This window comes from Myzus persicae, unplaced genomic scaffold (genome assembly GCF_001856785.1).
Source record: "Myzus persicae strain clone G006 unplaced genomic scaffold, MPER_G0061.0, whole genome shotgun sequence".
NCBI classification, from domain to species: domain Eukaryota; kingdom Metazoa; phylum Arthropoda; class Insecta; order Hemiptera; family Aphididae; genus Myzus; species Myzus persicae.
The window spans coordinates 90,516-115,158 of record NW_019104169.1 but is presented as its reverse complement, the minus strand read 5'-3'; the positions used below and the strand labels follow the sequence as shown (position 1 = coordinate 115,158).

Below are 24,643 nucleotides of genomic sequence, written 5' to 3'. Positions count from 1 at the left end.
TCACCAGATCTTAGAAAAATATTGTGAAAACATTGGAAGTGGAGCTCACTTGTTGGATTTTCTGTGATACATTCATGTTGTAATTTTTATAGGTGATAATAATATTTGATAAAAATTAATTTTCTTGATATGTATTAATATTAAAGTGTCTCCAACTAAAAAAACCGCGATAAATACTTTTGTTTGTCAGCACTATGTTGCTATAAACAACAACTGCGCTAATGTAAAACAACGGCAATTGGTATGAAAATAGCTTATTATTATTTATATTGGTAGAATACATTTTTTTTTAAATACACTAGCTTTCAAGATTCAGGCGTCTTTCAGAAGTTCGAGGAGCGTGTCTTCTCTGCAGTTGAACATGTCGTAGTCCTTTAAGCCAACCATTTCCACGCTTTTTTCCCAAAGTTTTTTCGCCAATTCCGTGTCTTTGGCCAACGCCGATGGTTCTATCGCCTTGCAATCACTAAAATGCGCATTTTATAAACATTTGTTAAATAAAACACATATCTCCGAAAACAACATGCCTGTAATAGAGTCCGGTTTCCTCCCCAGCCTTTTCGTCTATCGAACAGTGCAAAGTTGTCTGAGCTCCTTGTTCCGGCGTCTTTACCCACGGAAAGAGAATAATGCGGCCCAACAGCCATATGCCCGGAAAGTACACTTGGTCTACCGTTCTGGTCAATTCGGTGCTCACGATTCCCGGATGTAGGCTGTACACGTGAACTTCAGTACCTTGATTACATAATACAAGATGATTATTCCGTACACATAATTTTGTTATACAGCCATTGTCTTGGTAAATGTATGTGTTTTAAAGAATTAATTTCTTTTTTACATAATTTGAAGCATAAAAACACGTTTGAAAAACAATTTGTTATAAGTACATTAGTAAAGACTTCTTGTATGTAAAAAAAATATTTTTATGAACACATGGGTACATTTACCGATAATATAACTAAAAGAATCGCCTTTTACACGTATATTTGGTAATTTTAATTAATGTTGTCAGTTATCTGTGTTCGTTGGTGACAAACCTGCCTGAATCCGCTAGTCTATGTACGTACCTTCGAGTCTTCGCGCCAGTTCTCTCGAGAACAGCACATTAGCCAGTTTACTTTGGCTGTAGGCTGCCATAGCCGAATAATTTCTGTCATAGTTGATGTCTTCAAAATTGATCGAGCCTCCTTAATAAAAATATTAATTTTTTAATTAGTGGACAAAATTGTTGACGTGTTTTTTTGAACTGACTCGTATGCGCCCTTGACGACACGTTAACGATGCGAGCGGGGGTGGAGTTTCTGATTCTTGGCAATAGGAGCGACGTAAACAGAAAGTGTCCCAAGTGATTGACGCCAAATTGAGTTTCGAAACCGTCCTGGGTTTTTCCTTTGGGACAAGCCATTACGCCTGCAATAAATGATACCCGTGTAACTAAGTAGGTACCTATTAGAGGTACTCTTCGAGTAGATTAACATTTACATAACACGACTTGCACAATTGGCCCAGTAGGTACAGCAATAATCAATACCCTACTCCTTCATAAAAAAAAATTAGCAGAAAAAAGTAATTTGTGCATTTATTTTACAAAAAGCTCAAATTTATCAGTGTGAAAATAATTTTAAATATAAATTACAAATCACCACATTTAGTTTAATTTAGATTTATCTAGGCGTGCAAATAAAAAATGAATAAAAATAACTGACAGAACGTGCCTCCCTCAGTCCCTCCCCACGGCTAAACCCTTAATCCAAGCTTGCTCTCAGGCTCTGTAATTGTACAAGCCCACTTGTGGGATAGGCCCGCGTGTACCACTAACCGGCATTGTTCACCAACAGGTGAATTTGTTTTTCCTTTTGTAAAATATTTTTCGCGCAACGCTTGACCGATGCGAAAGATGCTAAATCCAATTCCTCCACGACCAGCTGTCCGAGGCCATCACCTTTTACTTCAGCCAAGATATCCGATACGGCCTGTTCCGCTTTTCCGACGTCCCTGCACGCCAGTATGACTTTTGCTCCTGAAATTGTTTATACTGCGGATTAAATGATTTGTTTCTTCATGTCTAATTATTGTTAATTGCGTGCAATTATAATTCAAATTTCGATATGAAAAGAAATGTATAGTCGAACATAAATAATAAATACCTAAACTTAAATGATTATCACCTACATCTAATTGTATTGTATTAGACTAGATATTCAGATTTGTTGGTCATACAGTGCAGCAGGTACCTAAGTATTTATAATATAGGTAGGTACTTGTACTTGTTAAACAATATTATATATTTGAATAATTTATTATATTATTATGTGTATTATGGCTGTTATTATTACTATACCTATTATTGACTATTGTTTAGTACGGCACTACGACGTAGTGGTAGTTCCAATTCGGTTCCGGATTGTTTCGCAGGGTATATCCGCTACAATTTATAATTACTTAAATATTTTGTAGCTTATTAAAAATAATTGCTAAGAACTTACAATTTGAAATTATTGTAATCAAAACATTAAAAAAATAAAAATGTTTAGGTACCCTATACCTATTCAAACGTGTTATATATATTACTTATATTTGTAATTTGTCTACTTAAAACTAATATCAATGTAAATATTGTTAATTATTTATTATATTATGTCACATTTATCTCGGATTTATTTGTTTTTTTGCACATGTAATTTTAAATTCACAAGTTGTATTAGTGTGTTTAATATGAATAAAAATAATCCCCAAAAAACAATACTATACAAAAATCACAGTAAAACCCAATGTTGCCGTATAGTATCGTACCTACCTCACTGGTAGGTAACCATTAAAGTATAACCTTTTTCTAACATTTTGGAATCATAGACCATAGTGATTGGAAAATAAGCTTGAATCATATAATGAAGTTAAAAAAACAAAGTTGTAAACGCTAGATCGCAATATTTTATCTATGTAAAGTCAGCTTATATTTATAAATATACATAAACTTATATTGCTAATGCCTAATTGTTATTGACGCACTAGTTGTGCGTAATATTTCCAGTTTTCCTCATTTTTTTGATTAGTGCTGAAATTTTTTTTTCCTATGCGCTCAAAATTCTTACAATAGATTTAATTTTCCTTCAAAAATCACCCAAAATATTATGTTGCGTACATTCAAATTAAGGGCTAGGAGTAATTTTTTATTTATCATCTCTATGGATCCATCTTTGTGCGGCGGATATTTTTACTGAATTCTGTCAAGTTATGGTGATGGAGTTGGTATAGTTGGTTGGCTACGAACCGGTTTGTCAGCTGATGTAAATATAGTTTTCTATTTTTTTTTTTATAAGTTTTATTTTACAGATCCGATCCTAGAAATGTATGATGTGTGTGATGTTTTGAATCAAAACTAACACGATATAGTGTACACACCATAGGCGTGCGCACGGGTGTTGCAGGGTATGCTATAGCAACACCTGCGGGCTGCAAACACTCACAATTTTTATTACACTGCCTGAATTTAGTCTTAGTAGACTCAATCGGAAGAAAAAATGTAGTATTATTTGATTTTTTTGGTACAGTACAACTAATTTATTCTTTCTTAGAAGGGTCTTGTACAAGGCATGCTGTATTAGAAAAATTTGCAACCAAAATTAATATAAAACTATGCTCACTTAAATCCTTGTCGACAACTAGATGGGCATGCAGACATGAAGCTGTATCAGCTGTCAAGTCCAATTATTCTGCTTTAATACTTGCTCTCGAAGAAATATATAAAGAGACAACTGTATCAGAAGCTAGAGCTAAAGCTCGTGGTATTTTAATGCAAATGAAATCATTTGATTTTATTTTTTCATTAAATATGATGCACTCAATTCTTATGATAATTGTTAAAGTAAGTAGTAGCCTACAGTCAAAAAGTATTAACCTTTTAACAGCGGTATCTTTAGTAACATTATTAAAAGCAAACATTCAAAAGTTCAGATCTGAAGATGAATTATTTAATAATATATATCAAGATACAGTTCAACTTTGCTCACAAAATAATATAATAATTCCTGAAGTGAGAAAACGTAAAATATCTTGTTTTTTGGATGATAATAAAACTCAAACATTTCATCAGACAAAAGAACATGAAATTAAGATAAATTGTTATTATGTAGCATTAGATGACATGATAAATGGATTAAATACTCGATTTTCTCAGGAAACATTAGGTATTATTTCAGCAGTAGGTAATACTCTTCAACTGATTCCTACAGAGAATGATATACAATTACTTCAAGAAAAACTTAAAGTAAATTCTGATTGTTTTAAAACAGAAATCAAATTACTTAAAGAACTTCCAGATACTCCTGAAAAGACTTCTTCTGAATCTATAGAAAATTGGATAGAATGGTTACTTAAGTTAGATAGACTAAATATATTTACTAATTTTTTTGATATTTTAAAAACATTTTTAGTTATTCCAGTCACTAGCTGTTCTAGTGAGAGATCATTCTCAAAACTTGCGTTAGTGAAGTCAAAGTTGCGGAATACAATGAAACAGGATAGACTTGATTCTTTACTGTTATTATTTGTAGAACAAGACCTATTGACTAAAATTGACTACAATGATGTCATTGAAGAGTTTAAAATATTAGTTCCCGGGGAAAGACGTCTACCATTATAATAAATAATATGTATTAAATAAATGACATTTTTGTATTAATCAAATAAATAATGTGTATTGACTTATTAAATACCTATAATTTTTAGCAACACCTACCACTAAGTCCTGCGCACGCCTATGGTACACACATATTTTGCCAGTGATAGTATCAGCATTGAATCAATGGTAATAGGTGCAGTGAGTACCTAGGTACTATATTATGATTTTGATTAAAGAAGTCAGGACAATAAGATTTTAAATTGTATTTACTTCGCAGATGAAACATAAACGACCAGTTAGTTACTTAGCCAACTGGTAAATCGTTGCATTGGTATTTTTGCAAGCATAGATGGCCATATCGATGGTCGTCCCGCTACAATTTACGGCGTTCTAGAAGAATTTCCGCCAGGAAGCTCACCCAGAAGCTCAAGTCCAGAACCCACTCATCCACGACATGTGTACGCCGGGCTACATTTAGTCATTATAATATTAGAAACGCCCGCATAATATTGTTACCTTATAAGTTATAGGTAATAAGTAATAATAATCATGAATCACCTAGCGCGTAAAATTGTTTGGCCGTGACTTTGCCGATGCCCGTGTTCGCACCTGTCACGATGCTGATCTTGCCGTCCAGTCTGGCCGAGCTCATGCACTTTCCGCTAAACATTTTTACGTTGGGAGCGAGATCGATGGTAAACTTGCATGAATCAATTGGATTTCAATAATACGTATTATGGAATATGGATTGTTAATGATACAAATATCATACATTCATATTACACGCACGTGTAGGTGCTCGAACAGTCGTACGACAAATGTGTGTAAAATAAGCAGGCACTGCAGTACTGCACTGAAACTGTTATCTAAAACTATAAACTTCATTTGCCCTTCGTCGGAATAGTCAACACTCTACAGCTGACAATACTGATAATACCGACGGCTATTGCGCATTCACGCCAGTTATCTCTTATATTTTAGATACGATACCTAATGGTCCCAATCAAATATATTATCTCGTAACAATTAACATACTCGTGAGTCATGTCCACAACAATTAACGGTGTTCGGAAAAAAAAGCCCCGTACGAACTGTGCACATAACACTATTTTACCATTGGGTACATTTTATAATTTTAAATTTTTAAACAATACATCTACATTTTATTATAATTATATGTAAAACATTTTTTGACATAGGTTACAACCATAGATATACATAATATTCGTTTAATAATTTGTATGCACTTTTATATCATAACAATATTTAATAAAATAATACTCCAAATTTTTGTTTTGTTTAGAAATTATCGCAATTAATTATTAATATATTAAAAGTCATTACTTACCTATAATATGAGATATTTCACATCTGCCTCCTCCCCAGCCCCACGGTGGATCTGACAACTGAGCCAATAAACATTAGGAGTTATTTAAGTATTTTCACGATGATTAGTTATTAGTTAATTATTAATTTAAGTATAGGTACCCACCAATCTACCATTGTTTTGTAAGAAATGTCTATATGTGGTTAAATAATATCACTTGGCCGATCCGCGTAATGTATTTACTTTCAAAATATGTTCAATGTTCATACAAACACCAATACCCAGATAATTATTTTGTTTACTGAAAGAATGTACGGATAACACTAAATCACTAATCGTTTATTTATTGTAAAATAATTGTTGTCTGCGTGCCGAAGGCCAGATATATACCTCGCTGCGTATATTATATTAGAAACTTTATTGTTGTTTTGTTTTCAGAATAAGCTATGGTGGCGGCAGGGGAATGAGTACGAAAGTAGTCCCCTCTGGCCTCTGCCTTTCTCGATATAAAAGGGGAAATAAAAAGATAAATATATAGGTAAAATCATAGACCTATTAACTAGGGTAAACGGACACTTTGTACTATCTATTGTTTGAGTTGCATACCGCGGACACTTTGTACGGTAAAAATAAATTGATAAAAATCGATCGCGGACACTTTGTACGGTGAAAATAAATTGATGAAAATCGATCGCGGACACTTTGTACGATATAAATAAACCGGGAAATATACTTTATAAGATAAGATAAAATATTTTAGATAACTTAAGCTCAAAACTTTTATCGTATCTACGATCAGTATGAGACATGAGTTTAGTCTTTAGTGACACAGTACACTTCATACGCAACCCATACTATTAACATTATATTAACAGTATGAACCAAACCACTAAACTTAATCCAAAAATTTTTAAATATGGATATGAGTATACCATTTTAAGAATAAATATAACAAATATTCGTTGGAAGTGTTCAAAAGTGACTTGTACGGGTAAAGTTACTACAAACCTTCATGAACCGGTGAGTTATAAGTTATAAATCATATTATTTTCATTATATAACATTAGAATATTTTTTATATACTTTTATATGTTTATGTCATAGTTTATATTATTTACAAAATTTACTGATCATAACCACGATCCGAGTGATTCAATATTGAAGCTGAAAAACCTTGCACTAACTCAAATGAAAAGCCGAGCTATTAATAGTAGAGAATCGACAAATCAAATTCTTCTGTCTGTAACTCATGAAAATAATGGTTAGTAAAATCAATTATATATTAAATATTTTATTACATTTATACAAAATAATACTTATTCTTATATAAAAATTATTAGATAAATACTTTTTATATAATATACTATATATATTACTATATATACTATATATTGTCATACGTATATACTTTTTGAGTATTTTTTACTTAAACATTTTAGATGAGGCGGCGCCTCACTTGCCTCACCCCCAAAACCGCCACTGATAATGATAATGATAACCAATGATAATTTAATATACTATTATATGATTTATAAAATTATTTTTGTTTGTATTACAGAAGACGTACGTAATAAAATAGGAAATATGGATTCTATACGTAGAACTATCCGTCGAGCACGTCGTAAAAATGTTCCTGAAGAACCGAGAAGCATGCAATTTGTATTGCCTGAAAAATGGAAAACAACTATGGGTGGTGAGTCAAACCCATTTTTAATTTACGACAACGTAAGTGAAAATAGAATGTTGATATTTGCAACTTCTCGAGCCTTAACTATATTATCATCAGCCTCACTATGGTTTATGGATGGAACTTTTAAATGTTCGAGTGTTTTTGCTCAGTTATACGTTATTCGAGCTGAACTTGAAGATAACGTATTTACATGTGTTTATGCTTTCCTCCCAAATAAATTACAAACAACGTACGAAGAAATGCTTACAAATGTTATTTTAGCATCTATTCGGAACAGGTCTCCGGTTAAACCTGAAACAATTATTATTGATTTTGAAATAGGAGTTATAAATGCCATTAACCTAGCTTTTAATCAAGTGAAAATTCAGGGCTGCTTTTTCCATCTCTGTCAGAGTGTATGGCGACAAATACAACATTTAGGATTATCTAAAATGTATAGGGATAACAAAGAAATTGCAAAACAATGTAAAATGGTAACATCTTTAGCGTTTTTGCCAGTCGAAGAAATACCTAATGAAATAGTCAATATGTATTTAACTTTTACTCAAGAACTATTTCCATTAATATCTTATTTTGATTCAACGTATATTAGCGGTAAGAATGGTACACCTAGATTCCCTCTTCAAATTTGGAATGTCAGACATCAAACGATTAATAATTCACATAGGACAAATAATTTTAGCGAAGGTTGGAACAGTTCATTCAATAAATTGGTTGGATCGGCTAATCCAAGTTTCTGGAGTGTTTTGCGATCTTTGCAATTGGACGAATGTGCTAGTCATTTAAACAAAAATATAAGAAAAAAAAATCGAAATACACAAAAAAAGTTTCACGAAGCCTGTAAACAGCACGAAAATAAAATAATTACTAACACACAGTTACTAGAAATAATTTGCCATACTTTTAATTTTTAAATTTATATACGAGTATTATGACTAATATTTGACGGTGGACTTTTTTTAAATTCACGAAGCCTGTATATAGCACGAATTATTATTATCCTATACCTATTATTATAACTATTATTATTATTTTATATTTACTATCATCATTATTGTTATTATTTTTAAATTTCAAATTAATATTTATGAATTTCTATATTATTTTATACTATTTATTGATATTTATGTACAACTCAATATAACTTTGGTCTGTGAACAGATAACATTTAAAAACATTTTATACTAACATTTTTTTATTTTTTTACAGAAATTATAATTTTGATTACAAATTTAAATACCTATTTAGAATAATTAATTTTAATTTTTAACTTTTAAGTGCATTTCTATATTGCGTGTTTAATCAAAAACAATATAGAAAAATAACATTTTTTTATTGTTTCTCTATTATAATTAATAATTATTGTGTGTTGTGCATATATTAAGAATTCACGAAGCGAGTGTGGGTACACAGCAAACTGTCCGCCTTATTGACTGTTGTTACTACCTGAAATAGTACAAACTGTCCGCCTTATTGACTGTTGTTACTACCTGAAATAGTACAAACTGTCCGCCTTATTGACTGTTGTTACTACCTAAAATAGTACAAACTGTCCGCGGTTTTAGTTTTTTCCAGGTGACCGTACAAAGTGTCCTACAACCATTAACTAGTTAATAGGTCTAAGGGTAAAATGTTCGATAAAAACAGTTTCTTTATTATAAAAATATAAATGGGTTAAAAATTATGTTTAAGAAACCAATAAAAAAAAAACAAAACGAAACTATTTATATTATTAATGATAAAAAATGACGAGACACTTTCGTTCAGACGTCTTTTAAAGGTTCGGGAAGCGCGTCTCCGCTACAGTTAAACATGTCGTAATCCTTTAAGCCGACCATTTCTATGCTTGTTTCCCAAAGTTTTTTCGCCAACTCTGGGTCTCTGGCTGCCGCTGACGGTTGTTTCACCTTACATTCGCTAAAAAAAAAATACAAAATTGTATATATTTATAAATGTACAAATTATATAAGTACAGAGATTTAAATGCCGCTAAAATCTTTCGATAAACTAAATTAAATACCTGTAATAAAGTCCGGTTTCTGCTCCGGATTTCTCGTCTATCGAACAGTACAAAGTGGTCTGAGCTCCTTGCTTCGGATTCTTGACCCACGGATAGAGGAAGATACGACCCAAGAACCACATACCCGGAAAGTATACCTTGTCGAGTGTTCTGGTCAACTCGGTGCGTACGATACCGGGATGTAAGCTGTACACGTGAACTCCGGTCCCTAAATTAATGAATTGATTATACATGACGTACATTACCTGAACACTGTTTTCATTAATTATGACTTGTAATAATATATTGCATGTTGTATAATGCATTAGAATAGTAAGAGATTTCGCAAGTTTCATTACCTTCGAGTTTTCGAGCCAGTTCTTTTGAAAACAACACGTTAGCCAGCTTACTTTGACTGTAAGCTGTGGAGGGTGAATAATTTGCGTCGTGATTGATGTCTTTGAAATTGATTGAGCCGACTAAAATAAAACAAATTACTTTAGTGGTTCGTTCACGCGAGTGTTTAGCAATTTAAAAAAAATCTCATTTTTGAAGAATAAGTTTTATCCCTGTCCCGACCCGTCTCATCTGGGAAATGTAATTATTTTATTTTTTAAATAATATAATATATACATATATGTTAAACTCAATTTTGATTTTTGCTGAAATATTATGTTTGATCATTAGTTTTTCCCGTCGTTTACATGTTTTACTTTAACAAATAGGTATACCTATTATTTTTCATTGCACAATAGGCAATATTATGTTAAATGGATAAAAATAATTAAAAATATTGATAGGGGGCGTGATGGTTATATAAATTTTTTTTGACTTTTAAAATGTAAGTACCCATAGCTTGATTAAAAAATATAAGTCACCCCTACCCCTAAAATCTTATCCCATAGATCTGTTAAAGTAGTTATACTGTATTGTATTGAGATTCGAGCGTCGTGTAACTTACATACATGTGCCAGAGACGCCACGTTTACGATGCGAGCTGGGGTTGAACTTTTGATTCTTGGCAACAGAAGCATGGTGAACAGAAAGTGTCCCAAGTGATTGACTCCAAACTGGATTTCAAAACCGTCTTCGGTCTTACCCTTAGGGCACGTCATGACGCCTACAATATTCATTCAAGTTACAATTCGTAAGTCATACAATTTTGCAAAAAAATATATATCACTGCAAAAAGCATCGTGCATTGAACTGACCGGCATTGTTCACCAGCAGGTGAATATGTTTTTCTTTTTGTAAAATACTTTTCGCACAACGTTTAATAGAAGCGAAAGATGCCAAATCTAATTCTTCTATGACCAGTTGCCCGATACCATCACCCTGTACTTCAGCCACGATTTCCACAACGGCTTGTTCCGCTTTTTTAACGTCCCTGCACGCCAATATGACCTTTGCACCTAAAATCATCGTGTTAAAGATAAATTTAAATGAAACTTTAACACTATTATAATAAACTATAATTTTACTTTATTTCAATCGGACTTGTTTATTATGTTCATGAATAATGTAAGGTTTAATAGACCGTTTTTATATTATTTTATATTGTTATATATATACATACAATAAACAACTTTTAACTTGTATACTGGCAGTGGTAAGTAGTACACTTTTACCTTATTAGTTGATCTCTAACTCTGGAATAGTATACTATGTACAATACATACAGTAATTCAGGTTTACTAAATTATATGATTTTTCGGTTAACATTATAAAATAGGGAAAAAACTTGACGCATTTAATACAAAGCACCTTGCTAGGTTGTAACTTATGAGTTGTATTTTAAAGTGTAAATTTTCGGTAGTTTAAGTTTTTAAGTTGGTACATCCTGCTGCACAGTAATATGTGTCGAGTAAGTCACTGTAATTTTTATGCTAAATAAGATTAACATGAACAAGGTTTATAACCCTGACCATCTAACAGAGACATTTTTTTTTGCGATTTATTGAAGTTAACACCAACAAATGAACCAATGGGGAGCCATTTAATAAAAATCATACCACGGTCATCCAGTATTAACGGGCTATTTTTTTTGTAAATAAGGAACAACTTCGAGAACAAGAAAACAACCAACATATATTATTAGGTATTTATTAATAGTTGTCGTCATCAAACCAGGAAAATAAGATTTCGTCAGTCAATTAAATAAGTAATTTGATTTTTCTATTGTTAATCAAAACAACATCGATTTTCTATTAAAAATTAAAACTTTTAACTTTCAACTTTAGAGCTAATTTATTTATTACCAAATTTAGAAGTAAGGATATTATCTAGTAAATGAAGTAGGATTTGTTTTACATTTTAATTTTAATGCGAGTTCTGATCTTTTAAAAGTGTACAAACAATTTTAAATGCTCATAACTCGATTGAAAATTAATATATTAAAAAAAAACCTATTTCAATGACTAGATAATATTCTTACTTCTAAATTTGGCAATAGGTTAATTCGCTCTAAAATTAAACATAATAGAGTTCGGTAAATCATTCAGAACGTATACAATATGCCATGTTATGCTTTTGGAAGACGAAGACAACGCATGACAAATGCCTGGCATCCTCTTAACATATTAAATTATTTAAGTTTGATTCTGGGACAATTAGCAGTCCTGATACTCTTTATCGGGAAAACGGGACGCGATAGTCAAAGCCGGTATAGTCCCGGGCAAACCGGAACGTATGGCAACCAACGGCGTACGTAGAAATATAAGCCTAGGAGGGGCATAGTCAAAAATCTCTTATAATACAGCACATTAGGAACATTTTTTTGCAAGTGATAAAACAATTAGTATCAAATAAAGTAGGGGCGAATTGCCCCCCAACACCCTTTTAACCCCTAAATTTATGGGTGCCAGCCACCTGCATCTAGTTTGTACCTATTATTATAGTTAGGAGTGCTCACCTAGTCTATAGAATTCTTTTGCAGTGACTTTTCCGATACCAGTGTTCGAACCGGTGATGATGGCAGTTTTTCCATCCAGCCTTGCCGTACTCGTGCACTTACTGCTGAACATTATTTCCACTTCGCGGTTTACCTACATATATTATAAATATATATATATTATATATACATCAAAAAATATTCTCACACATACGTAAGTATATTATCATTAGTTATTGTACAATAAATATGTATATTTGTACACGGTTTCTGGGTGTATTAATAACAAAAATCGTGTAAAATCATCATAATATTATCTCTCCGATACACTCGGTACATGTAATAAATGTTTAATACACGTCATGTAATACTATGTACGCTTTATTAGAGTGCGGTTTCCTGCGCAATCATTTTAATATTCCACGATTTAATTATATGTATATAAAATATAAATTATATTATGGGTATACCTACCTATAATGAGTGTAATAATGCTGTGTGTGTGTTGTGTAGGTATTTGACGTGTGCGCGCACGACTTGACGATGGCCGTCGATGCGGGACGCAACTGGTGGTTAAAGGTAATCCGTACGACGGTCGACCCGTGTGTAGCCGTCTACTTTAGATAGTCTGGTCAGTAGCCGTATAACCACCTACGACATTACTGCGATGCAGAAAGCAGGTATACTGAGGTACCGACAACTTGTCCGGTCGCCGAGCGGCTGATATTCGTCGGTTATCGTTCCGAATCGTCATTGACATAGAATATAAAAGTAATAATAAAAATATTAAACCAATGATGAATGATAATTTTTTATTCCTAGTTCCTACAGATCGACGTGGTCGTGCGTCGCGTGCGTGCGCGCCGCTCGGACAGAGCTGCAGCCGTGCGCCGACCGCCAAGCGCATAGTTTGTGTTTGTTCTCGGTTCGGTCTTCGCGCGGACCGGTATTTTATTTTTATGAATTCGTTCACATACCTCGTTCCGGATTTTCATTACAGTGTTGTATTATAACAGTTGTATTATTGCCAGAATATTTTTTATTAATATTTCGTCACACGTGTACATTATTTATTATAAAAGAGGTGGTCTACAACGGTCTACAGTTCTACGCTAACACTGCGAGTTAGTTGTCTGCAATCGCTGTAGCGTTTCCGCGTTGATCGGATTCCTACGTGAATGCACACAATATCATATTATCATATTTATCTGTAGTTTGCACAGTTCTGTTTTTTTAACTCAAGTACCACAGAAGGCTGAAAAGATTAACGCAATTAGAATATAATGCCAATGACAATGCCTATTAATTAACTAATTACGTACTAACTAGTGATATAACAATTAACAATGGTTTTCATCCGAATAATGTATAATAATGAAGGTTTTTAGTGTTAACTAAATGGGGTTTAGTCTCTGGCAAAAGGAAGGACCAATTAAAAAAATGTGTACCTATGTATAATGTATATCTATTTATAGATTTTAGCTGTAATAAGGTATTACTTGTTTGTAATTGATAATTACAGATAAATCAGTGCATTCATTTTTTTGTTTTTGGTTATTATTGTTATGTTTAAAAACAAGTCAACAAATAAGATTATACATTAAGTATACATACATTATTATACTTTATACATTATAGATGTCAGATGATATACCTTTTCGTTGTATAAGTTCATTGTTTATAATTAGTCATTATATTTTGTTTATCTATATTTCATAAAAGACATCGAAGCTCGTGTGAGATAATTATTGCTCTTTGGATAATATACGTATTATAATATCATCTTTGATAAAATATAAAATATATACGGATCGTACTCTGAGATCGGAATTCAATGTTCTACAAAGCTTGTGTGTCGTCCATTTTGGAGACAGTAGTCACCATTGATAATGAAAATCTATTGTCTGCGATAGTCACGTACTCAAGTCATACATTTTTTAATACAACGTTTAAGTGTTGCATACCAAATAAAGTGACCATTCACTTAGATTTATCAAATTATGTGACATGAGCGTTTATTATTCAAATATAATTTTGTACCTAAAGCATTTAATTGTTGGTACTTAAACGTATATACGTAAATATTTTGATAAAACGTTTCTAAATATAACTCAAAGAAGATGGATACGTATGTACCTATCTGCTATAAACTGTAATGTATGTGTTACATTTGAATTCAATGATAAATTATTGGTTACGAAAAATAATTCTGAGCGAAGACAGCCTGTCAGCCTTGTACTACGACACTAAGTACATTTTATGATATTAATGATATTATTACTATCAATGTGGTTTAATTTACCATTGGTAATATAATAGGTTGAAATAATTGTTGACGAAAGCATTACATTTGAACATGTTATTGTGTATTTGTGTGTATGAAATTTAATTATATAGATATTTTAAAAGTTTCAAGTAGGTACTCATGAATAATATTATTATTCAACAAAATAAATAAAATGGTTATTCTTCGTTTAAATATATAATTTCGTCAAAATATGAACTAAAAATATCTATAAAAAAATTATAATTATATATTTTTTAAATTTTTTGGTTCCAATACGAATTACTTAAAAGTAAGTAACCTTATATTCTATTTTCGAGCCATAGCTGTAAAAATTGAACATTTTTAACTAAGAAATTATTTTGAAATATTGTTAGTAACATTAGTCTTCAAATTCTTATAAAAAAATCGTGCCCTTTAAAATTTCTATAATAACCACTTATGACGAACTTAGTATTCAATTTTAAAGCATTTTTACTCGACAAAAAATTATTTATTGACGATTTTACTCGTAAATAAAAAAAAATCTTTAAATCTTTAATCTAAATAGCTCAAAAAAATCAAATATTTTGAAAATGATGTTGAGTATAAAAAATAATACGATAAATATTTGGTAAAAACATTGAAGGAACTACGATTTTTTGTTTTTGAATCACAATTAAGTACCTATCAAATATTGTTTGAAGAGAAATAGTTAATTTACGAGTACAGAAGAAGATTCAATGTGTAAAAAATACAAATGCTCATAAAATATTAACGTCTCCAGAATTTTTTTTATTTAATTAGAGATCTGCTGTTACATTTTGAAATCCTACATAAAAAATGATAATGTTTTTTATTTCTAACTACATAATATATTCAAATGTTCACAATTTTGATGAATATCGTCAAATTTCTAACGCTTATAAAAATTATTTTGATTATGTAATTTAGATATTTATTTCATTGTATCTTAATGACTTATGAGGGACCTTGTTGACCGAGCAAAAATGTTGCTATCGACATTTAAACTAAAAAATTAAACAATCATCAATTATCTATAAACGATATATTTTTATTGATCAAAAAAATGATGTCAGGTAAAAAATAAATTTAAAAAAAACACATAATTGAAAAACGAATGCGTTCATTGCACTTCTCAGAATCTAACAATATGTTTATTGATAACTTATCAATGATAAGTTTCATTTGTAACTTATTGTACATTTGTGCATAGTATGTATTTTCTAGATCAGGAATGTTTCTAATAACACATTGCTCTAAAAATAAATAGGTATATAAAATCATGTTGTATAAATAAATATATTTCGGTTAAAAACATAATATCCGATCTAACATAAGGGTTAGTTAATAAAAGTATGTTCCGAGGCTCCATTTTAATGTATGACTGCATGAGCTTACAGACTTCTTAGTTTTATGTAAATTTAAAAGGGGTTAAGTATAGGCAATATGTTATACTTAGGACAAATTAAATTCACAAAAAATGTCATGATGTTCCAATAAATAATTTTGAAGTACTTATAAGAATTAGATACCCAAGTAAATAAATTTCATAAATCATAATCATGGTTTTGAGGTAGAATTTCCATTATAGTATTATTTTATTATGCTGTTGAAACAAATTTAATTCAGTATTACGAAATATGAATAGTATTATTTGGTGAAATAAATAGCTTAAAATTAATATGAATATTTTGAAAATATTAATGTACATAGTAAATGCATAATGTATTCATGTCTGGGAATTCCTAATACAAATATTTAGTGAAACTTCTATATTCGAGTCTTTAGTTACCTATTTTTGAATTTGAACAAAAAAAAAACAAAATCGATTTTGACATAACCCATAGTTTTGTGTATAAATTCATGTTTTAACCTATTTTTCATTTTTTTTGAAAATTACTGGGAATTTTTTATTTCTTACCCACCAACAAGATATAATTTTCTACCAGGACCTAAGTTCTCTAAGCTAAAGATTGAAAGCATTATTATTTATTAATGTTCCCATAGATAATAACGGACAGAATAAAATAAAAATAAACATATAGGTACATGTCATCGTAAAATCTATAAGTATAAAAATTAAGGTGTTCGACAAAAACTGATTAAATAGTCAAAACGTTGGAGTTGAAAAATTAATTTATTAGGTATATAAATGCAAAATTCATTCCCATAATATAATATCATGTAAAAACGTATAAGTATATATAAAATAAAAATGATATAAAATTAAATATAATATAGATATTATATGTAGATTAATACAAATTATACATATTGGTTCAGACGTCTTTTAGGGGTTCAGGCAGCGTGTCTTCACAGTTAAACATGTCGTAATCCTTCAAACCTACCATCTCTATACTTTTTTCCCAAAGTTTTTTGGCCAATTCGGGGTCTTTGGCTAACGTTGACGGTTCTTTTACCTTACAATCGCTAAAAAAAAACAGCATATATTATATATTTTTAAAATGTATTGAGAATAGTATAAAAATCTGAATATCACACAAATATCGAACCTGTAATAGAGCCCGTTTTCTTCTCCAGCTTTTTCGTCTATCGAACAATGTATCGTAGTCTGAGCTCCTTGTTCCGGAGTCTTCATCCACGGATAGAGAAAGAAACGAGCCAGGAATCGCATTCCTGGAAAGTACACTTGGTCGATCGTTCTGCCTAATTCAGTAAGTACAAGGCCAGGATGTAGACTGTACACGTGTACTCCAGTACCTATGTGTATCCGTATTATTATTATTTTTATCAATTATTATGATTCTATTGTTTGGATGAATCTAATAATTGTATGCATTTTACCTTCAAGCCTTTGTGACAGTTCCTTAGAAAACAGTACATTGGCTAGTTTACTTTGACTGTAAGCTACCATGGCCGAGTAATTTGTATCGGAGTTTATGTCATCGAAATTGATCACACCTCCTACATAAAGAAGAAAATAATAATAATTTAGATAATGTATGTACGGAATTACTTATCTATTGTTATACGCTATATTATTATGTATATTATATATTATATACAGAGTAATTAATTTAACACCGAATACCTACTCATCATCTCAAAAAGTATTAATATTTTCAAAAATGTTGTTTTATAATGACTTTAAATTACCTATGTGAAATTTTTTTTCAAAATCATTAATACTTTTTGACATAATGTACGTTTAATACTAAAAGAATCATCCAGTATCTATGTCAATATTTTTATTATTCGTAGAAACTAACTTGTATGAGCCATCGATGAAACGTTAACGATGCGAGCCGGAGTTGAATTTCGGATTCTTGGCAATAGTAGCGATGTGAATAGAAAATGTCCCAAGTGATTCACGCCAAATTGGGTTTCAAAACCATCTTGGGTTTTCCCCTTAGGGCACGCCATTACCCCTACAATATCGTACGTTACAATGGGCCCTTATAAAGCTTTTCTCACACACACACTGACCGGCATTGTTTACTAAGAGGTGAATATGTTTTTCTTTTTGCAAAATGCTTTTTGCACAGCGTTTGATCGAAGCGAAAGATGCCAAATCCAATTCCTCTACGACTAGTTGTCCTAGATTATCGCCTTTTACGTCCGCCACTATTTCTGTCACAGCTTGTTCCGCTTTTTTAACATCCCTGCACGCCACGATAACTTTAGCACCTGCAATTTTGGTTTAAATTAATCAATTTGATAATTTATACAAAAAAGGTTTTATTGAAGTGTAGTAAATTTTTGTTTTGATAAACTTCAATTCGTTGATGTATATTTGTATTGTAATATATATTGTAATGTTTGTTTATTTGTATAGCTGAATATGTTTAATATTATTAATTATTTATAATTATTTATTTATTTAAACTTGAAATAACATGTAATATGTTGACACATTTAAAAAATATAATAAATGAAAAAAATAAAATAGAATAAAATAATTTTACTATTAAGTATAAAATATGTTATAATTTATAAATCATAAACTCTACCGAAATAAATAATTTTATTAATTTTGATTGGGCAAAACTCCCATACGAAATTTTGCAAGAATACAGGTATATATTTAATGTATCAAGTAAAATCTATAGTTTATTTATGAATATTAAAAATAAACGATTATTACTTATTACTTACATACAGTTGAATGCAAGTAAAATAGCATTTTGATTCGTAGTGAATTATAATTTATATTACAATAGTACATTTTAATCAACGAGTCGTTATCAAATAATTATTTAATATTATTATATAAATTATGAACATACATAATATATGAGTATTTATATATTTAACAGATAAATGTATTTAAATAATTGTAAATAATATACGACTGGTCTTTGCCAGATGCAACTTCTCTTGTCGCTTATTTTAATGCGATGAACTATTGAGTCTGAACTGCACACTACGTAGTACGTACACAGCGACAGCACACAGAACTGTTCTCGCAGGTCCAGGACATCCGTTGTAATGTAATTAATATATATATTATACAAATGCAGTATAAAATATATTGTGTTCAACAGAGCATTGATGAGGGGTTGGGGTCTAGGTAAAAAAATATGCTCGAATTTCTAATTAATTATTTATTTAATTGTAAACCTGTTATAAGCCAATAATCATTGTTCTTGTTGTTTTAATGAAAAAACAAAAAATATGTTTAAAATTATTGCATTGATTATTACATTGTCATATCATTTTTTTGCTGCAAATTGCCAAGTGACGAAAATTGAAGAAGTAATACACACATTTGACAACCCCTAATGAATTCTACTAATTTTAATGTTAACTTATATAATAACATATAACAATATATATATTATATTGTATATCTGTTTAAACGAATTGTATGTTTAATATTTATTTGAGAAACTAAACGTTTAATTCATAAAATCATAAAAATGAATACTTCCTAAATAGTTAAAAAGTTACACTTGTTCTATATATGCTGTATCTATTTTTATATTTTCTGTAGAATAGCAGAAGTAAAGAGGACTTTTAAATTAGTTTTAATAATACAAAATCACCTGTTGACCACCATTAGTGTGACTTTACAGGCAAGAAAAAAAGCATTTAAAAATATATGTAATGCTTGGTGATGATTGTAAAAGTTATAAGTAATCGTATGTTTTAGTAGTAACTTGTAAATAAAATAATTGTATATTACATAGACATTCCGATTAAATATTTTATGCGGACTTTCTACCCCGATGTAAAATATATTTTGTATTTATTTTAAATGTTTCTCATTGTTGTAGGCTCATGTAAACAACAATGTAATTTGTAGTTTTATTTGTTTTCAACACGAAGTAACTTATAGATGTGTATAATGTAAGGGTATTTTATTATTTTTTTTATGGTCTTCATTGGATTTGAACCTGATGGCAATACACCTATTATTTTGTCCTTCTGGGGTTGATGGCGTGACCGTTATAACTATAGGCAGGAAAATCGATATTGTATGCTATAAATATTTAAAATCGCTTACGTCTTATGCGACGTCTAAATAGGTAAGATATAATACCGTTTTGACGATAACGGCAGTGGGGGATATATACTACCTATACGAATACGACGATGAGCTAGAAAAGTCTTTATTATATTTTGTACGAGTTGAATTGTTAGAGTTTTGAACGTGCAACTATGTCAAGCGTAGATCCAGAGTATTTATGAGGGGGACATTTTTAATAAATTATGAACATGTTTTGTCAAATACTCAAATATAGGATTAGTGCCATATTTCCATACCTGCCATACGTATTTTTTTATAGTGAAAAAATAAAGTTTTAACCATGCAACAGTTTAAAAGTCGGTAGGTAAACTGAAAGGAACACTTTTCATTGAAGTGACTATAATAAATTATATAAGTAAATGAATAATTATACTAATACAAGCTTTACCAATACCTATCAATCAAAAATTAAATTGAAAACTTTAAAAGGCATACAATTTTATATTTCCGATACTAATAGTAAAAAAATAAAAATAAAAAATAAAAATCGAATTGTTATGTTTATAATCATAATTATTCTTATTCCAGTTAACTTGATAAGAAAGTTACTAAATTCCAAATGAAAAGATCCTAAAAACAATATCGTTTTTATTGTGGTTTGACATAAATAGATAAAATATGTAATAATTATCACATAGGTAATAATAAAGTATTGTAATTTGTAGGAACTGATGTGACTGTAATTGAATCAAATTAAGGCTAAAAAAAATTTATAAAAATTTACATTTAATAGTTGGTACATTATCCTTTGTTCGGGGGAATGAGTAGGAAGTAGGAACCACTCCCACTGCGACTTGTATTCACGATTAAATTTTGTTTACTATTGTTTGCGTGCATTCAGGGCCGGCGCAAGAAGTAGTGGAGCCCTGGGCGAAACCATGTTTTGGCGCCCTTAACAATCCCCTCCCCCCGCCTAGTTTGAGTAGTAGTAAAATTAAGTTTTTTAATAATAAGTTAAATAAAATTAGTATGTATCATAACTTTAAAAACAATAAATTCGAAAAGTTTTTTCTGACAAATCTAGATGTAATCGTCTAGTTTTATGAATTTATTTATAAATCGCTGAATATAATATGAAAATAATTATTACGACCATCTATATATTTTATTGACCCACACAAATGCGGTGGTATGCTTCCGTGATCCATAGTTCCACGCATAATTTTTACATAAAAACCAGAGGTATCGAATATCGATGTACACTGTTTTATTCTTACATTATACAAATATGAAACAATTGCAAATGCATCTTCAATTTAAACGACATTAGATAATTAATATTTTAAATTGTACAGATTATCAATACTCAATGCCTATTTAAAGATAATTTAAATAAAAATAATTTTCAGTTTGGCGCCCCTTAAGTGCTGGCGCCCTGGGCAGTCACCCAGGTCGCCCATAGCTTTCGCCGGCCCTGCGTGCTTTATTATTTATTATATTTATTTACAGGTGGAAAGTCCTGATAGCATCCATATACTATTATATATATTCAAATTAATTGTAAACGAATTAGGTATTATGTTTCGACGGTGTGATTTAAACGATGAGCAGTAAATCGTCTGAAGACTAATATATTGTTTATTCGTTTCGTTATAAATTATAATATTATTAAATTTGAAATTAAACACGCAAAAACGCATATGAATTCGCAGAATAGAATATTAGTTTGTATAATAATATTATAATGTTATCTCGTCCGAGACTCGTGCGCGGTGGCGACGTCATGCGCGCGTGTTTAGGGGAGAATATTGCAAGATACAAACGTCCGGTGGTCCCTAAGGGCTTGTACGATATTTTATTTCGGTAGCGAATGTTTTTTTTTTTGTGATGTTAGTGTTATGTCTGTATTATACACGTATATTATATATTCCCCGGAAATCGCCCCCGAAAAATCAATATCGTAATATCTTATAAATCTCGAGCACACCACACGGAATTCCCGCGTGCGGTCGATTCATTAGACCCAACGGGCCGCAAAACCAGCGATGGATACAAAAAATTGCATAACGAATTTACAGAAATTACCAGTAATCGAGTGGGGTGTGTCAATATATAATAAAAATGTAAAATAACACATCGGACTAGCGCACGCGCGAGTAATTCGATCGACAGTCAATATCGTCACCGGGTGTGAACGATCGGTAGGGGTGAAGGTGCATGGGTGGCCCGCACCGCGTGCAGTAGGGTATCACGATTTACTAAAAATAATAATGGTAGTAATATGAAGATTGACGACCATAATATTATAGTATAGTTATTATCAGCTCGACATAATATTATTATTATTCATACCGATTCTGTAGAATTCTTTGGCCGTGACTTTGCCGATGCCCGTGTTCGAACCGGTGACGATGGCGGTCTTGCCGTCCAATCTGGCCGCACTCGTGCATTTGCCGCTGAACATTTCGACTGCGCGCAAGTCCGGTGATAATAATAATCAAACGTACAATGTTAATATTATTATACTTTGACTATAATATACTACAGTGTTTTCGCTGCGTACAACGCGGTTTATTGCTGCGCAGCCGAGAACGACGACAACAACAATGATGATATGATGGACACCGGAGGAGGTTGAACCCACACGATTCGTGCCAGCAACCGCGGTCGAACTATTCCCATCGGGTACCCAACTACCAACTACCGAGTACCGACTGCTATTGCGGATAACCGTGGCGATAGTTTTAGAACGGTCTTCAGGTCGCCGGGCCCCCGTCCAGTGTTGCGTGCGTCAGTGCGGCCAGGTGCATCAAAGTGTAGAATCCACGACGCCGCCGCCGAAGCCTTCAAGGCTATCCAGTGCCCCCTCAGCAGACCGGCATAGGTTCGTCTATTTATCTCGTTACTTTACACGTCGTGTTATGCCGTGTGCATCTTATGTGTACGATCGTCTTGATTTCGTTACGATTTTATGATAATTACAATAATATATATAATATGCATGCATATATATAATACAGTAATAATAAACTAATATTGTAATTACAGGTTAAACATAAAAAAGTTGTTTACGTTCAACGTAATGGGTACCCTCTATATATATACTATAGAACCGACCATTTCCTTCGGTATAGTGCTGTCGATACGCATTGCGAACACTGATCAGCTCGCTCACAAGACGGTGGTGGAATGACCGTCTACAGGTGCGGTTGAGTCCTCTACGACGTACCTATACACTATAATATTGTACTATTATTATACACGCTCGGCAGACGATTTTCCGGTGCGAATCGTACGAAGAAAGGGCACCCCACCTTTAAATTATAATAATTACATTACAAAACATTACAACTACGAGCGACGGTTGTGCCACGTCGGTTGCGTCGACGGGAGTGGAGACGACGACGCCTGTTTTGGGAACCAATTTCCTATTCTTTATTAGTCATATTATTATATTAGTCATATTATTATAGTCATTATAATAATATTATACTCGTGCATTGTATTCCGGTCATTTCATCGCGTGTCGCTTATAATATTATTTTCATTCTTGTATTATATTATGAGTATATTATGCGTGTAAGCAGACACACTATGTATGAGTACAAGTGTAAAGTGTAAAGACAGTGTACGGTGTAAGAGGATAAATAAAGAATAATCCAACACGCCACAACATTTGTCCAAATCTGAAGGTTTGGAATATATATTTAAGTACCTATATAAACTTTACCGTCAGTGCCGAATCATGATATCGATTAAAATTTTTTTTCAACGTGTACTTAATAGACATAATATTAGGAACCTGCAGGTTGGCAAGTAATTTCTGTATTGGAGTCCTAGTCACTAAAATAATAAAATAAACAAGGTCCAGAGAGCAACAATCGTACGAAGCAAGCGGCCATAGGCGGAGATCTTGCCATATATTAAGGGGGGCATAAAATATATTGAATAGCATAAGTAGCTGGAGGAGGGGGAGATTTGAGAGCATCGTTTTAAACAGTAACACAACAAATATACCTTGTAGTAAATTATTATAAACAAAATAAAACATAATATTGATCATTAATAAATAATATTAATTATTAGAATAAATGTTTTATAACAGAATACAGTTAGTATAGGTAGTTAGTATACCTATCTTAAAACGATATTTATTTTATTTTATCGGAAGACTATAGCCTCTTCGATTTGGTTCGACAGTCTGCTAGTTATTTATGCCTGATTTTATTAGTAGATAATATAGTTCTTAAATTAAAGTTGGACTTAAAATATGGTTCAATACACTGCAGTAATAAAAACTTGACTTGGTATTTTTGTTTAATTATATATTATCTTAAAATAAAAATTATTACAATTATTATTCAGAAAACTGATTTTAAAAAAACCGAAGAAATCTCT

At 31.4% G+C, this 24,643-nt stretch overlaps 4 protein-coding genes across 6 annotated transcripts; 1 reads left to right on the top strand and 3 right to left on the bottom strand.

Annotated features, from left to right (window-relative positions):
- Positions 1-238: 238 nt before the first annotated feature.
- LOC111039581 (retinol dehydrogenase 12-like) lies at positions 239-5,470 on the bottom strand. 2 transcript variants are annotated; one of them, XM_022323157.1, is made up of 6 exons: positions 5,180-5,470; positions 1,820-2,020; positions 1,252-1,410; positions 1,068-1,187; positions 528-735; positions 239-466 (listed from the first exon to the last, which is right to left on the bottom strand). In XM_022323157.1, exons 1-6 carry the CDS (start codon positions 5,289-5,291, stop codon positions 313-315), a joined length of 954 nt encoding a protein of 317 aa, XP_022178849.1. In that variant the 5' UTR covers positions 5,292-5,470; the 3' UTR covers positions 239-312. The 2 variants fall into 2 exon arrangements, with proteins under 2 accessions (XP_022178849.1, XP_022178850.1); XM_022323158.1 differs by lacking the exon at positions 5,180-5,470 and adding an exon at positions 4,892-5,056.
- A 1,303-nt stretch (positions 5,471-6,773) lies between these two features.
- Positions 6,774-8,633, top strand: LOC111039579. 2 transcript variants are annotated; one of them, XM_022323153.1, is made up of 4 exons: positions 6,774-6,968; positions 7,053-7,209; positions 7,507-7,641; positions 8,321-8,531. In XM_022323153.1, exons 1-4 carry the CDS (start codon positions 6,825-6,827, stop codon positions 8,422-8,424), a joined length of 540 nt encoding a protein of 179 aa, XP_022178845.1. In that variant the 5' UTR covers positions 6,774-6,824; the 3' UTR covers positions 8,425-8,531. The 2 variants fall into 2 exon arrangements, with proteins under 2 accessions (XP_022178845.1, XP_022178844.1); XM_022323152.1 differs by having other exon boundaries at positions 7,507-8,633.
- A 644-nt stretch (positions 8,634-9,277) lies between these two features.
- LOC111039582 (retinol dehydrogenase 11-like) lies at positions 9,278-13,389 on the bottom strand. Its single transcript, XM_022323159.1, has 7 exons — positions 13,002-13,389; positions 12,549-12,681; positions 10,849-11,049; positions 10,599-10,757; positions 9,997-10,116; positions 9,659-9,866; positions 9,278-9,555 (listed from the first exon to the last, which is right to left on the bottom strand). Exons 2-7 carry the CDS (start codon positions 12,658-12,660, stop codon positions 9,402-9,404), a joined length of 954 nt encoding a protein of 317 aa, XP_022178851.1. The 5' UTR covers positions 12,661-12,681; positions 13,002-13,389; the 3' UTR covers positions 9,278-9,401.
- A 2,710-nt stretch (positions 13,390-16,099) lies between these two features.
- On the bottom strand, positions 16,100-22,947 carry LOC111039584 (retinol dehydrogenase 12-like). Its single transcript, XM_022323160.1, has 6 exons — positions 22,598-22,947; positions 18,262-18,462; positions 18,045-18,203; positions 17,620-17,739; positions 17,328-17,535; positions 16,100-17,244 (listed from the first exon to the last, which is right to left on the bottom strand). The coding sequence occupies exons 1-6, from the start codon at positions 22,707-22,709 to the stop codon at positions 17,094-17,096; spliced, it is 951 nt and encodes a 316-aa protein (XP_022178852.1). The 5' UTR covers positions 22,710-22,947; the 3' UTR covers positions 16,100-17,093.
- Between the last annotated feature and the right edge of the window lie 1,696 nt (positions 22,948-24,643).